Source organism: Labrus bergylta, chromosome 21 (genome assembly GCF_963930695.1).
Source record: "Labrus bergylta chromosome 21, fLabBer1.1, whole genome shotgun sequence".
Lineage (NCBI taxonomy): Eukaryota > Metazoa > Chordata > Actinopteri > Labriformes > Labridae > Labrus > Labrus bergylta.
In genome coordinates, this window is record NC_089215.1 from 12,883,716 (window position 1) to 12,900,295 (window position 16,580).

The 16,580-nt window shown below is 41.5% G+C and overlaps 1 protein-coding gene across 1 annotated transcript in view; it reads right to left on the bottom strand.

Moving 5' to 3' along the window:
• fasn (fatty acid synthase) overlaps positions 1 to 16,580 on the bottom strand; it is a 38,732-nt gene that overhangs the window by 13,179 nt on the left and 8,973 nt on the right. The window contains exons 3-23 of the mRNA XM_020638842.3: positions 14,074 to 14,226; positions 13,694 to 13,867; positions 12,106 to 12,306; positions 11,565 to 11,687; positions 11,231 to 11,346; positions 10,781 to 10,915; positions 9,792 to 10,254; positions 8,514 to 8,701; positions 7,059 to 7,248; positions 6,851 to 6,945; positions 6,141 to 6,275; positions 5,645 to 5,848; positions 4,905 to 5,020; positions 4,627 to 4,802; positions 3,749 to 3,940; positions 3,538 to 3,618; positions 2,744 to 2,929; positions 2,395 to 2,574; positions 1,854 to 2,057; positions 732 to 1,048; positions 255 to 656 (exon numbers count right to left, since the gene is read on the bottom strand). Coding sequence (XP_020494498.2) covers positions 255 to 656; positions 732 to 1,048; positions 1,854 to 2,057; positions 2,395 to 2,574; positions 2,744 to 2,929; positions 3,538 to 3,618; positions 3,749 to 3,940; positions 4,627 to 4,802; positions 4,905 to 5,020; positions 5,645 to 5,848; positions 6,141 to 6,275; positions 6,851 to 6,945; positions 7,059 to 7,248; positions 8,514 to 8,701; positions 9,792 to 10,254; positions 10,781 to 10,915; positions 11,231 to 11,346; positions 11,565 to 11,687; positions 12,106 to 12,306; positions 13,694 to 13,867; positions 14,074 to 14,226 — 4,031 coding nt within the window. The remainder of the gene's footprint in view (positions 1 to 254; positions 657 to 731; positions 1,049 to 1,853; positions 2,058 to 2,394; positions 2,575 to 2,743; positions 2,930 to 3,537; positions 3,619 to 3,748; positions 3,941 to 4,626; positions 4,803 to 4,904; positions 5,021 to 5,644; positions 5,849 to 6,140; positions 6,276 to 6,850; positions 6,946 to 7,058; positions 7,249 to 8,513; positions 8,702 to 9,791; positions 10,255 to 10,780; positions 10,916 to 11,230; positions 11,347 to 11,564; positions 11,688 to 12,105; positions 12,307 to 13,693; positions 13,868 to 14,073; positions 14,227 to 16,580) is intronic.

The window sequence follows — 16,580 nt, forward strand, 5'->3', positions numbered from 1 at the left end:
ATTGCTTATCGTATCTTATCGAATGGAAATCCAAAGTAGTGACATTTTTATGCGCATTTTGTGCCCAATCCAATGTGAAAAGACTTCAGCTTCCAGCTTCAGAGATATACAATCAAACCAATTGACAGGATGATGCTTCTGTCAAACTCAGGAATGACATTTTTCATTGTGAAGTCTATAAATTACACAAAAAGATGAGGAGGGTTTGAATGGTAAGGTTACTCATGCTTGGCTGAAGTGATCTAAACACTGACCTGTGTGAGGAGTCCCTGCTGGCTGCTGTTCTGAGTGCTGCTGGAGAGGAAGGCAACCATTTCCCCAAGAGTCTCTCCCTTCAGCAGGGTGTGCAGGAGAACAAACCCTCCTTGTTTGGCTGCAGAAGCCAGATTTGCCACTAGCAGTCCAGGATCCATCCTCAGAGGGCCCCAAGCGTGGTTACAGAGCACCAGGTCAGCCCCTCCCACAGCACCTCCAGGAGCTGGGCCTGTGAGGGGGTCCCACTGAGCTGAAGCCACTGCCAGTTCCTCCAGGGAGGTCTGGTGGGGTGTCAGAAGGTCTAGGTTGGATGCGGTGGCGGTGTAATCCACACGCAGCATGGGCTGGATGTTCAGGAGGGGAACCACGCGGGAGAAGAGCTGACCGTCGTCTGAGAGAGCCTGGAAAAGTTTGAAAAGTTTTAGAGTGTGACTGAAACAAAGTGCTGAATGTGACCGGAACTATTTTAATCTTACCTCCAGAACTTTAATCTTGCCAGGTGTGCTGTTCTCCATGGCGGTGTCCAGACAGTGTCTAAGTGCTGGATGGTCAAGCAGACCCTGCAGCAGGCCGTCCTGCAGCAGACACGCCCTCTCTTTCTCCACCGTCTGCTCCAGCTCAGATTGAAGATTTCCGTTTAGCTCCAGGCCGCAAAGCAGGGCCAGCAGCCGGACCAGGCCGGGCTCAGAGGGCTCAGGGCTGGGGAGGGGGCCGTCCGACTCTCCTTGAAGCCCAGGTATGGACAGTTTGACTCCTTGATTGGCCAGCTTCCTCTGCAGTCTGTGGATTAAACCTGAATGGAAAGGCAGGAACAAAAAGAAAATTAGCTGATGATGGTCAAATTGTTTTTCTCCAGGCAGAAAAAAAATAGAATTCACTTTTTTAAGATACTAAAATATATTTAGCTTGCTTTTAATTGACTTGATATTGAAACACCTCAAAAAAACACTGCAAGAACAAGATCGCTCTGTGATGAAAGCACCACTGATAGGTGTGACCTGTGGTGTTGAAGTGCTAGGAGTAAGGACTGCAGCAGTGTGTGTTTGCTTTATTTTTGATCAATTTGTTCAGAAAAAAAGCCAACAACAGTCGCCCAAGGCTAGACTGCTGAAAAGCCCTGTGTTGTCACCATTGTTTTGTATTGCATTGGTATGTAAACATTATGTAAACAACCTCATCATCAACATCCATCTTGATGCAAAAGTTATCTGAAGAAAACACTGACTGCAGCAGCTATTATAGTTGGATTTTAAATGATGATAGATTATGCAAATTAACTGTCGCTGCCTCCTGCTGTACTAAACCTGAACTGGACTCGTTAGCCCCTCAATACTTGCCCGTCTGGTTTTGGCTCTTTTTTTTTTTTTTTTTTTTATTTTTAAGTTCAACAGATTTTTAACCTTTCTTGTCAGTATAATATATGTTACTTTTGGGTCTAAACTTAAGCCTTTAATATTAATAATTCACATGATAACATACATTTCCATATGTACCCATGCATCATTTACAAAATGTAACACTGCCAAAGGTTTGCCTTGAATATATATTTTGAATATAATAATATGAGCCCAAAGCTGTCAGCTGGTATCTCTTTGTACCTTTGCAGATCCTCAGCTGCTCGGTGTGCTTCCCGTTGGCGGTCAGACACTCAGTCTCCACATAGGGCACAAACACAAACTCCTCCAGGGTGGGGGGACTCTGCTGCTGCTGCCGGCGGGGTGCAACAGTTGCATGAAGACCAGAGATCTGGACTCCGCCAGCTGTGATGTTGTCGAGGCAACGGTTGACATGGACATTCACAGCTGCCGGAACAAGAGGAGAGCATTTTGAAGGAGTTACAGTGGGTAGAAATGTTTAAAGTTAGATCAGAGCGCAGATGGCCTAGCGGTTAGGTCGCGCCCAATTTAGGAGGCTAAAGCCCTCCAAGCGGGCCGCCCAGGTTTAAGTCCGGCCTGTGGCTCTTTTCCAGCATATCATTCCCCACTCTATCTCCTCTGTTTCCTACTGTCCTATCAAATAGAGGCAAAAAGCCCAAAAATAAATCTAAAAACAATAAAAAAAGAGATTCAACATAAGATAATCTATAACAGTAATGATCACAGACTGAAGAAAGTTTCATATAAACAGGTCAACACAAACCTTTCTTTCCGTCAATGTACTCGCTGACCTTCTCCTGATGAACAGCTGGATCGATGCAAACTGATCGGATCCTGGTTGGCAGACGCAGACTGCGACCTGACAGCCCGACCACGATCATCTGCAGCATCGTGTCCAAAAAGGTCACCCAGTTTCCTGTCCACTGCAGCTTCCCAACATCTCCTGCAAACAGATAATTACATAACTGAGGCAAAAACAATAAGAGCTTCTTAGGCCTGGGAGATATAGCACATTGGTAAACTTCTTTTTATCAAATGTTTTCTTGATCTTCAAGAGAAATACAAAAAAAACCCCATCAATGACAGCAGGTACAGTTTAAAAAATATAATACCTGCATTGTTGGACTCTAAGATGCCCTGAAAGGTTTTCCCGTAGTCGTAGCCCCTCAGTCGCAGCTCTTTGTAGATATCAGGAGCCGTAAGCTTCATTTTAGGGTCACTGTCGTCGTTAGTAGTTTGTTGACTTATCTGACTGTGGAATGAATCGAGGGCCGCATCCTGCAGGAGGCTCACCTTACCTGAAATCACGCAGAAGATGAAAAGAAGGGAAGGTTAACGGTGTTAACTGATCTACTATGGAGAAGATATTTAAAAAACACTATTGAGATAACATTTGTTACTACTGGGGGGGGGGGGGCAATCGTTTTTAAGCACGGGACAACATTACTAGTGTGAGTGCGCCATAAGTCGTGCTGCTCATGCAGACATGATTCTCAAGCTCTTTTGCATTTGATTTGTTTTTTCTTACATAAAAGATCCTCCCTGAACATGTTCAGGTGAACTCAATTCACCTTTTGCACCAAAAATTTTCAGTTTTTCTTAAATGTCCATAAAGAGCATTAAAGCTCTCCAAAAATGATGCGGAAATATTGCTCCCCGCATAGTTTAGGAAGAGACTGATTTGATGTGCAGCAGCAATCTAAATGACTAGATAATATATTTTAAATATAAATATTGAAGGCAATCAGTTTATTGAATAATGGGAGGCCAAAATCAGGATTTAAATAAATATATTCAAGTCTTTTCTATTGTGGATTTTGTCTTTCTGGTCTATCTGTTCCTAAAATGTCCAAAAACTGCTCTTTTTTTTTTACTATCAAACATTGTATGTATAATATCTTCTTACCACTGACAGTCAGATTCCCGTTCTCAGAAACCTCAAACTTGTTGGTGGCGGGCATGAGACGTACCTCCAGCTGAACAGAGCCTGAGAAGAAGAGAGAAAGGTGCAGAAAGGCCGACACCATCAGTGAAATCAGTTTATATAAAAACACAAAGTCAAACAGCTCATCAGTCTGTAGCGTCCAATATCTCCACCCCTGCTGCTCCACTCTCACCATTTTTTGGCAGAATGGTTGCCCTGTGGATGGTGACGTCTTCGAAGGTTATGGGGTTGGTTTCCATGACAACTCCCAGATTTCTTATCAGGGTACGCCAGGCCAGCACCAGGTAGCCGGTTGCTGGATAAAGGACGCGCCCATCAATGCAGTGTCCAATCATGTAGTAATCAGGAGACTCTGGGTTTATGTCTGTGGTTGGTGGGAAAAGGAAATGACAATGAGAACATCATGTGGTCAAATTAAACAACATCATCTTCTTCTCTTTTACTGTCACATCAATATTTTTAAACTTGGGCCCTTCTGTTGCATATGTTTGGTCTCAATGACAAGTTTTGAAATATTCCAGTGGATTGCTTCATTGTGAGTCCATAAAACATGCTTTGATGACTAGATAACAGCGGTTGCCTGTCTTAAAGGCTGAATATGCGACAGAAATCAAGTATATCCTCTGAAAATAACCCTGTGAGTCATGACTGTCTACAATGAGTGTGACACCCGAGTCTGACTGTCTGTGATGTTGTCCGAGTCGTGTCTACAGCGTGTTTACATGGACGGCCGGCTGACTCATCCCCTCGTGTATAAAAGTTGTTTAATTGAGGGACGAGAGAAAAGAAGAATAACATACTGTACTCACTGCTTTTTTAAATGAGGGAAAGTACTAAAACAAGTATTAAACAAATGTATACTGCAGCACTGGAGTTCAGAAAAGTAAAATGAGGGTTTTCATCGATGGAGTTTGATGGATTTGAAGACAGAAAAGCAACTGCTGTTTCTTGGTCAAAAAGTCTCTATCTCTGTAGGGATCCTATCTGAAATGTTACCAGACACTTAGAACAGAAATCTGAACCCGTTGATCAGCTGATTATATTTCTTACCGATCTTGTAGACAGTAGCAGAATTGGAACCTCCTGAGCCAGATACAAAGTGTTCTGCCTTGGGGACATCCCAGGTCTGGGCATGATCCCATTGCACCAAGGGGGAGATCAGTGGGGTGCCAACAGGCACAGGGTACCTCACTGCTGGGCAGAGGTTGTTAGTATCCACGTTGATCCTGAAAGGCAAATCAGAAAATAAGTTAAAGAGGCAGACAGTGGAAAAGGAAGTCCTCTTTACAACACTAATGCAGGCAAAGTCAGAGTCAGTGTTAACTCACCCGTTCATGTAGATTTTTCCAATGTTTGAGAGGAAGAACTCGAGGTTGTTGGCGTGTCCTCTCTTCATCAAGGGGAGGATGGAGCATGTGTGCTTCAGGCTCCGTTTCAGGATGGCCTGTGCAGGAAACACATATGTAGGTTTAACCTGAAGTTCATCACAAGACTCCCCAAACTTTTTATTAACAATTCAAAAAGGCTGATAAGGACTTTCATGGCATTTGTGGTCTACCTTAAAAACCATTAAAGGTGGCAAACATCCAGTAAGCCAAAAACAGAAAGGATATATTGAAACAAAAAAAGAAAGGAAAGATGACAAATGTTCTCGTGTCAGCTATGCCATAAAAACGTAAAGTTTGAGGGCAAAATAAGAGACATCTTGCATTTATGCACACAGATGTGCATGTGAAAACAGAGATAAATCATTCATATTAAAATATGATGTTTTATTTTCAAACCAATAAGGCATTACACAAGTTTTTTTTTTTTTTAAATGTTCAGGTTCCCATTAAATATACTTAATTTATGAAGCACACTCATTTTGATATTGTAGGAAACATTTGATATCTATCTGGGTTTCAGACCTGTAGTTGTGACAATCTGGAATGTAAAAATGCTAAAACATTCCCTATGGCGTCGGAGGGCATTTCAATTGCTTTTCAACATGGTGTCCCAAAAGGTGACAATAAGATAACATACTATGTCAGCAGTGTTTTCTGTATCAACAGCATGCTGGGCGTACCTGTAGCAGAGCATGAGGTGCTATCTCCACCACCACAGCGTTCTCAGGCACCAGACGGAGTGCCTCCTGGAAGAGGACGGGGCTGACCAGGTTGTTGACGTGGTAATCCGCTGAGCTGGTCAGAGCCAGAGGAGAGTCCCATTCATCCTGCGGGATGCTGGTGCTCAACCAGCGGGGAGAGCGCTGTCGTGGCTCCTTAATCACCTGCACACAAGACCAGTGAATTCTTCTTACAAATATGAAGCAGCTCTGTTCTCTTTTCTGCTCGCTGGTATGTGTGTTTCCACTCTTTAGTGTGATGATAGTTAGAATATCATTCAAAAAGACGGCCACAGGCGGCCTTTGTCGCCACTAGCTCTTTGCCGTCTGCTTGTTTTCTACTCAAAAATGAAATATTGGTAAGGTTGGAACAAATCGAAATGGGTCTCCTAGCAGCTGTTTTCCTGGTAAAAGCAGGACTCAGAGCCTATTTTTTTAACACATGAAAGCTACATACCTTCTTCAGAGCAGCCAGCAGGGCCGGAGCGATGGACGCCATGTAGTAGGAGTGAAAAGCAACGCCAGCGCTGCGGACCTCCTTTGCAAACACACCCTGTTCTTTCAGCTCTGCCACATATTTACTGATCGCTTCCTGGAGACACAAACACATCTGTCAACGTCAGCCTTCACTTGAGAAAACTAGATAGGTGAAATCATGCTATTATTAGGTACATAGGTACAGTTATACAGGTGCTGTTATGCTTGTTAAACAAGACAGTTTGTAAATCGTTTAAAACGTCCCTATTTCAACCATCTGTCTGTTGACCTACTCCTTCATGTTCTTTCTTCTTCCCTTCATTCTGTCCTCAGTCAGGAAAGTTAACATATGAATCTAAAATGAATGCCTTGAGGCACTAGTTTAGCTTTAGTTGAAGAAGTGGGCTTGTGTCATCCCCCACTCTCTCAATCCTGTTTTCAATCTATCCACTGCCCTGTCCTGTTTCACTTTTTAATCAGGGCATTAGAGGTATTTTGTACATAATAAACATGAGTCTCCCTAACTGTCATTTCTAGGGTACAGCTTGAAATAGAAATGATTCCAAACATGCTGAGAAACAGAATCTACTGTAATTGAACGGGATTTTTTTTTTTTCCAGATGTGAAAAAGGCTCAGATTGTCAGAACCTATAAAGACCTAAATACAAAGTTTAATAAAAGATGTGTGACCTGTGGACCGGAGATGGTAACGGTGTCCTCAGCGTTGTGACAGGCTGGGACGACTCCTTGTGGACACTGAGCCAAACACTCCTGCCAGGTCAAACCTGTAACACACAGCGAGCACACAGGTCAAAGATGTGCTACAAAGAAACACGTACAAAAACAACAAGGCCGCAGCTGAGGAAAGAGGGTCAAGAATCCCAGCTGTGTCTCTTACCGACTGCAGCCATGCCTCCTGGAGGAAGGTTGGCCTCCTTGATGCAGCGTCCTCTCCAGTAAGCAGCCAGGACGGCCTCGCTGTGGCTGAGGGAGCCGTCAGCGTAGCCGCAGGCCAGCTCTCCCACCGAGTGTCCTATGATGCCGTCAGGTTTTAGACCCAGCTTAGTGAGCAGGTCGATCTCAGCTATCTGCACACAGGTATGCACAGAACACACAAAGGATGACTACAATGTAGAAAAGTAACTGGGCTTTAGCCTAAATGAAAAGCTGCTTGATTACGCTTTCAAAGATAGTAGTACTGATAAAAACTATTTTTTAATGCTCCTTATAGTGCAAGAGACATCTTGGTCTTAAACTAGAAATTATGAATTTAATTTATCACCATGTTCTCAAAAAGTGTTTTTGTTTTCTTTAAATCTGCTGTCTTCATTTGTGAAGTTAACTCAAGAGGTCTGAGGCATGAGAGGTATTTATTGCATTTGTTCACTAGTTATAGCTCATTCCTTTGTTCATGTCAACTGTGTTTTTGATAAAGTTGAACTGTTTAAGTTGTATTAATATAGGTGGATATTTCTGGCTGTCTGCTAGGTGCTTAGCTAATTCAGTTGTGGATTTTGGATCAATAAATTGGCATTACATTCTATAATTCTCCAATTCATTTAGCAGACACTTTTATCCAAAGTGACAAACGTCAGAGAGTAAGTACAACACAAGTGAGGATCTAGAAAAGAGGAAACAATGTCAATCAGTGTTCATAGAGATGGGTCTTTAGCTTTTTCTTAAAGGTGCAAAGGGACTCCGCAGATCCAATGCAGTTTGGTAGTTTGTTCCTCCACCGGGGAGCAACAGAGGAGAAGAGTCTAGTTAGAGACTTAGGACCCTGTTGTGATCAGACTCCTTTCATTGGCAGAGCGTAGTGGGCGAGGGGGGGGGGGGGGGGGGGGGGGGGGTGTATACCTGGATGGGGGTTCATACCTGGGGGGGGGGGTGTATACCTGGATGTTAGAGTTCAAGTAAGAAGGAGCTGTATCTGTCTCTGTTTGTAAGCGAGAGGCAGGGTTTTAAATTTGATGCTATCAGTATCTGGGAGCCAATAGAGGGAGATGAACAACAGAGTGACATGTGCTCTTTCAAGTGTATGTTGAAGACCAGTACATGCCAAAGAGGTCGATTGGTCTGTTGCAGCTGAAAAAGATTGGTCGTTGGTTTAGCTAAGTTGGTGAAGCAGGCATCCCCTCTTGGATCAAGGGGATATGTGCCATCCTCCGATATCCCTCCCCACATTAACCATTTCTCGATACCTGTCTAATCAAATTATGGCAAAAATACCCCCCAGAAAACGTAAAAGTTTGAGACACTTGCTCCGTTGAATAGTGTAGTGTAAAGCAACTGGATTCAAGACAAGAGAAAAAAAACACCAGATTTCCAACATCGAACATATAGTCCACTCTACCTGTATGGCGGCGAGGCCGACGAAGGCGTGAACAGTGTCTTCCAAAGCGGAATCATCTGCCTCCATGAGCAGACGAGACACAACCAGGCCGGTGTCCTTCAGCGCGGCATCAGATCGCAGTATCGACTCTCTGAACTCTGGAAGCTGCATGAGACTACGACCCATACCTGCCCACTGCGTTCCCATACCTATGAATACAACCAACAGTCAAAGCCCGCCTGAAAAGACCCACCTGTCTGAGGAGATCTGAATTTGCTAGTTATTGTTTAAGCAGATAAATCTTAAGTGTTGTTCTATCAATGTTGGGTTATGATTTGTATTTAAATCGAATATCAACAAAATTAAATCTGCAAATCACACAATACTGACTAATGATGGTGTTTTCACATGCACAAGGAATTATTGATCCATTATATAAAAATGTTGAAATGTGATCCACCTGATGATAAATTCATCAACAGTTATTTCAATCCATTCAGATTTTTTTTTTTTTTTTTTTTTAAATCTCTCACTCTGAGATTTAAGTTTCAGGTTCATAACAATGGATGGGTTTTAACTCTGAACAAGGAGATTTTCAGAAATATACAGCAACATCTATCCTAAGAGGTACTCTCAAAAGCAAAATGAAACTTGTGGTCATACTCAGTAAATATTTGCCCTTCCAGATCTGTCAAGAAGCTGAATCTATCTCCAGCGAGCAGTGATTTCCTCTACTTTCTTCATTTCATTTGACTTATCATTTATGTATTTTGTTTTTGTCATTTGTTCATTTTAATTGTACTCTCGACATCACTGTAAATGGTGTACTTGACATCAGTTATTTCTTGAGATTAAATAAAGGTTGAATGAATGAATGAATTACATTTTGATGAGTAAGATTGTCTATCATTGGCTGTAATCTGGCACGCTGTGATGCAATAGCACTAAATAGGTTGAAAAGACGCTGATTTGCAAGAAGTTATAAATCATACTTTGTCACTGTCTGCAAAACCAGACAGGCCTCAACGATCTTAAGTTTTTATGGCTTTTTTTTTAATTGAGCTTGGATTAAACTATTTTTTTAATGCAACCTCAGGTTGTCAGGAAAGTGCTGAGGCTTTGCAACACAGCCAGCTCGAGAAGTCAGGTCTTTAACTCTGTATGTAATTGCACTGTGCTAAACACTGATTGCATTAATACTGCATATTGTATACATTGCTTTTGGTCTGAACACAGGTTAAGGACATTATATGAGTTAAAAAAATCTGCTGTATTTCAAACACCTGGCTGATCACTTACCTGAACAGATGTACCATAGCGGTCTGGCAGCGCCCTGCACCTGCTGCACTTCCATGATGTCGCTCTGAGAGTCGATCAGAGTGTAACCTCTGTATGGCATGCTGCCTGTAGGAGCTCCTGACACTTCGTTCAGCAGAGACAGGAAGTTGTTATCTGCAGCGTGCTCCTTACCCTTCTGCAGCAAGACATTCACGGCAGCTTCTGTGCGGCCACACACTTGAAGCACCCTGGGAACGGTCCTGGGTGGTGTGGTGGCATCAGCTGGTTTCTCAGCTGGACGAAGGATCACGTGAACATTTGAACCCCCAAATCCAAAAGAGTTGACGCCAACAATGCCTCCTCGAACAGGAATTGGGCGGTCAACAACTTGAAGTCGGCCGTCAGTGAGAGCTGGGATGTCAGTGTTTGGACTGTTGAAGTGCAGGTTGGGCGCCCAGACTCCTCGCTCCAAAGAAAGGCACACCTGTAAGTGGGATGAAAACAAAATTTAAAAACACAGGCAAGGTCAAGATCAGAAGTGTATCACGGCAGAAATACTTAAAATAGTGGAAAAGATCATTTCTCTTATAAAGATATGAACAATAAATAGTCAAATTCTGTTAAAATAATATAATAATATAATGTAATAATATGATGTAATAATTTTTACATCGACAGATAATCGTTAAATTCATTCAATACCAATGAGTTGAAGGGTCTTGTACTACCCTCCAATTCATTCAAGAAGTCTTCTGTACTGAATATGAATGCATATTACTCACATACTAATGACTTTTAATCATTGTTTACCCTTTCCTCAATAATAAATTGTAAGTCATAAAAAAGAAAGGCAGTGTGGTGCAGCCAACAATATGCTCGAGTGGAAGGTTTCAAAACAGGCAGATAAAAATAGCAAATGCTTTCTGATATACAGTACATATATATATATTATAATAGAAGTTTTTGTTTTTGAATCCTCAGAGCAGCCAGTTTAATGCACAGTGTCTCACCTTTGCCAAAGCAGCAAGACCAGAGGCCGGTTCTGGATGACCCATGTTGGATTTAGTGGAACCGATGAGCAGAGGTTCTCTCTTTGAATTACAGAATACACCGACGATGCCGTTCACTTCCTGTGGGTCTCCGACCTGCATGTTAAGAGAAGAAACACAATAACATTATCATAAGGTTACATGAGTTATACTGTCATCGCCCCTGTTGGGAATCTTTTTTGTGGACTCTATCTGAAAATAGAGCAAAAACGCAAACATAAACAATAAACCAGCCATCAAAACTCCTGTAAGTCACTCCTGTTTTTAAGTTTGCCACATGTTTTTATATACTTCAATAATCCCTGAGGGAAATTCTGGTGTACTCCGATTTCATTCCGTCTTAAAGCACAGAGATGCCCTGGAAAGCAACTTGAATGTGACTAAAGAAAGTCGACTGTTGTGTACACTGACCTTTGTGCCGGTGCCGTGGGCTTCAACGTACTCCACCTGCTCAGGTGTTATATTTGACTCCTCATAGAGAGAACGAACCAACCTCTGCTGCATCTCACCTGAAGGAAATGTTACACCTGAGGGACACAGGAGAGTGTGAGGACAACAAAACAAGAAAATGATCACACAACTTTACTTTATTAGCATTTACTAGAACAAGAATTTAAAGTAGAATGTCCCATAGAAATAGAGGCGGGGACAACCAGATTTCTCTCTCTTGGATCTCCACTTCTCATCTCAACTTACATGATTATATTTAGGTTCTGTCACACCACAAGTTAGTGCCACTCCTTACCTTGCTCTTTATATCCATCTGTGTTGTTTCCAGCGTTGACTACTGTGGCATACACTCTTTTAGCTGCCGACCGCTTTGTTAGAAGCACGACCATGGCTGCCTCCGAGCGACAGTACCCATTTCCTGGTCCACAGAAGGATAAAAATCTTAAGTTTATATTGCACCAATACACAGAGTGCATCAATAATTGTACAAAAAAAGTTAACTACATCAAGCAATGTATGATTATAGTGATGATGAAGAAAAGAGCTGTAGCATAAGATGTGTGGATAAGAAACACTGCTGCTGATAAATATATTTAGTTCAAGACAACGTCTTAGAGGCAACATAAAGCCATGTCACATTTATATTCAAATGCAGGAGAATAAAATATATATTTTGGCAGTATCAAGAAGTATTGTTTGTTTGTTAAAATGTACATAATCAGTCGGTCTAGTTCTGTGAGCAGAATTACACAACCTGAACGTTAAAGGCCGTGAAGAAAGAGATGCAACACTGTGCTAAGACGCTGCCTTTGCAGACTCTGTCTACTTTAATTTACCTGAAGCATCAAAGGACTTGCAGGTCCCCTCAGGACTGAGCATGCCCAGCCTCATGAACTGCACGGAGGTGTTTGGCTTGAGCAGCAGGTTGACTCCGCCCACTAGTGCAGCTTCACACAGACCCTGGCGCATGGCGTGGAAGGCATTTTCTAAAGCCAGCAGGCTGGAGGAGCAGGCTGTGTCGATGGCCGTGCTGGGGCCTGTGGGACGATATCAATATTCAAAATTACAAAACAGTTTACACAAGGATATCCTGGGTACTATCTTCATTAATTACTTTCTCTTTAATTTGAAAGCAGCCAGTCAGCACTCAGACAAACTCTATTTCAGTCTTTATCTACATCCAGGGGAATTTGAAAATACAGATATTTGTGATATCAACAACAGTTTATGTGGGATTCTGCAGGCTTTGCAAATGTAATATAACCAAAATTGCAAAATAATAGTACAAGAGAATTTGTATAAAAGTTTTAAATGTTGGCCAAATCCAGGATCTGGATTGTATTTGGATTGCTGTGGCGTTCACTGCAGGAGCTCTGAGCACAGCAGATAAATGGACTCATTTTTTGCATCATGCAAAGTTAACAGAAGCATTTTCACACAAAATCCTTTGGCTAGGCATCTATCCGAGAGAAAATCAGGGAAATTTTGTTTTTATTTATTTGGGTTTTTAAATGACAAAGGGGTGAAGGTGGGTTGCAGCAGCTGTGAAAACAGGAAGTAATGGCTGCAATATAAAGAGTGCAGATGAGAACATCCATAATGTCTTTTATTAACCACTGACAGACTCAGATTGTTATTTTAGGATCAAATAATGACAAAGAAAACATGGTAGAGAAAACATGCTCAACTCCCTTTCAAAGTAAAACAACTTGGTGCTGAATCCCGGAAAATGTTCCAACAATTCTTCTTGTTACACACGCTGAAGAAGAGCATCTTTTCCTGAGACTAACCATCCTAGAAAACAATGTAAGACAGGAGGTAGTGCTGAGCGTCCCCGCTTTGTCTTATAGTCTCTATTTTTGTCTTAAAAGCACATAAAGAGTGTTTCTGGTGACATAAGCTTATAAACTAAAAACTAATCTATTTTATTAAAAAGTAAAAGTAGCTAGCACATTGATGAAGGTTGTCAAAAAAAGGGAAGATGTATATGTCTTTCCCATCAATAGAAGTAATAGCTTAATCCTTTTAATTCTCACTATTGAGTAACTCTGCATTGGGTAATAAGGGCAGCAAGTTTAACTTGTTTCCATAAATATATGAGGAGTTGGCAAGTGAACAAAAGGTTGTCTCTGTAACCCTCAATGTTTCAGAATAAAGCAGGCTATAAGAAAGTGAAAGAGTTTAAACTTCAGATTTTAACAGGCCAATCCACAATTGGAATCTTGGCGCTGCTTCTGGTATCGGCCTCTGTTGCTTTGTCGGCCCCCCGACCCCGTCTAATCAGGTAGAGTCTCCCGCTGTGAGAGACATGTGAAAACAAGCAACGCTGGAAGATTTCAGGGTCTGTCTGAAGGTTTCTAGAATTTTCAGGAGTGCATATTTGAAAACAGCTTATGTGTGGATGCTGGATGTTTGTGTTCGTACCACTAAAATCAAAGAAGTAAGAGAGTCTGTTGGCCAACATGGCGCGCTGACAGCCGGTCATACTGTAGCCCAGTAGCTCGTCCGGATCTCTGCTGAATGCTTCACTGGCCTCTGAGCCGCTCACTCCGACATAGACTCCTGTTTTACTGCCACGCAGCGCGGCCGGGTTCAGTCCTGCAACACATTTCAATGTTTTTAAACCATTCAGTCAGTATTTCATCAGAGAGCCTCACTCGGAACAGGAGATCTCCTTAAAACTCAGCCAAAGAAGAAAGGGACAAAAAAGCATTCTCCAGCAGACATTTTCTGTATTCCTGTCAGACAACTTCTTAACTCTTTCACTCATGTCACTGCTCTCTACAGATCTGCAGTTTCCTCACCTCCGTCTACAATGGCCTCGTATGCAACCTCCAGCATGATGCGGAGCTGGGGGTCCATGGTGTTGGCCTGTTTGGGGTGGACTCCAAAGAAGGCCGCATCGAATTTGCTGATGTCTTTCAGTTTTCCGTTCCGCTTTGGGAGACCGTACAGACCTGGAAACAAGAAAACAAGTAAAGAAAGACCATTTTTAGAAGAATTCTTCACTCAGGGAGCGATTGTTGCAAATGGCAGGTCTCAACAGGCCTGACAGAACCAAACTTGGCCACCTAACTGATAAAAGGACACTTGGTGGAGTTTTTTTGGTTCATGTTTGAGATACCTGTTTCCCCAGCATCCACTCTTATTGTAATAATAATAATAAATAATATTAATACATTTTTATTTATAAGCGCTTTTCAGAAATTCAAAGACACTGTACAATGAACAATTTAAGAGTGTGAATATAATATTTGGTACAGGATCTGTCAACACAAGTAAAAAAAAAAAACATCTGTAGAATAAAGACACACAGGTCAAGGTCAAATCATAAAATATATCACAGAGATCATAAATGCTAACAACTTGACCTGCTCTGATAACAGTCTGGTTTTATCTTATCAGAGAAACTGATAAGCACCACCTTATTCACGATTGTGTTATAGATCGATTTACTGTGGAAACCTTACTACCAACAACTACTCATCTGATGGCTTTATCTGTTTATATAAAAGATTCAAAAAATGACAGGGAAATAATTAATTGAATTAAAATATGCACTGTAAATTCAGCCTTTATGCAGACGACATTCTCCTATACCAACAAAAACCATCATCAACCTTCCTCGATCTTATAAACACTTTCTCCAAAATCTAAGACTACACTATCAACTGGGCCAAATCCACTATTCTCCCTCTCTCCCCAAATAGTTGGGATGTGGCAGCTAAAACTTCCCCAAACTCACATATTTAGGAATTAATATTTCCCTCAGGCTCAAAGTTAATTAATCTCAAATTCAACTCCCTTCTCAAGACAATACATGATGACCTCCAACGCTGGATGACTCTACTGCCATCACTCATAGGCAGAATTGCTACAATAAAAACGACCATATTACCAAAATAAACTACATGTTCTCCATGATCTCAATGAAGTCCCCACAATCCTGGTTCAAATCTCTTGACTCCATCATTACAACATTTTATCAGAAAACCAAAACAACCAGAATTAAATGATACAGTTTAGAAACACTACAAAAACCCAAACCCCAAGGAGGTCTACAAGCACCAAACATTTTCCACTACTTCATTGCCCACCGACTACAATACATAAAAAAAATGGACCAATCCCATTGAATCTGACAACTCCTGGAAAGACATTGAACAAACATTATGCAAAGAACTCCACATGTCAGAACTCCCATTGATTTGCCCCTCTTATCAAACACCACCCCTGTTTTTAAACCCCTACCATAGCAACAACTCGCCAAATAACTAACACCACTATTTCTCCCATCAAGCAAACACCCATCTGGAACAACCCTGACTTTGCAATCAACAGAAAACTGCTCCACCTCCCAGCATGGATCACTAAAGGTATCACACACCTCCAGCACATTCTTCATAACAACACTCTTGTCTCATTCCCTCATTTTGTCCAGAAGTTTGGCATTGGGGAACAGCATGTTTTAGAATATCATCAAATTCAATCTTCTATTAAAAGCAAAATCAATATTATCACATCCAACTTTGAACTTCCACCATTAACCTCAAACATAATCAATATCAAAACAAGAAAAAAAAACTATTACCTAAACTCTCCAAAATAATCTCCAAATTTGCCAATATCTGTCCCTTTCATTAATTGGGAAACAGACCTCCAGGTTACCCCCTCAATTCCAACTTCTGGACCCAAATCTGCAGAAACATATTCTCCATATCAAACAATGCAAACATACAATTTATACAATACAGGATTATTCACTACTAAAGGTGAGAGGAAAAACAAGTTTCACTGATTCTAAATTATGTTCATACTGGACACAAAACACCACAGGCGGATACCTGCACCCCACAAAGGACTGTACACTGATAAAATAATTCTGGCATGACATCACTGACCACCTCTCACTGCTCTTGAGCTGCCACATCCCATGTTCACCCACACTGTGTTTACTAGGAGACATATCCACCATCAACTTAAATATCACATCCAGCAAAATACTCCTCATAGCTCTAACCATCGCCAACAAAACTGTCCTCCTGAACTGGAAGTCAAAAAATATATATTACTGCACATTGGAAAAACAAACTCATCCAATGCATATCAATGAAAATAGTATCTACATCACTCATAGAACAAACTGCTGATTTTGAATCTGTCTGGAATTCAATAAACTACAACCTCGATTTATAATTACCAAAAACATTAAACCCATCATTCTTCCTGTGCACCAATCACAGCTAAAACAAACACACACACACAATTTACAGATAACTGTAATTACACGCACTACTATTTTTCACACAGT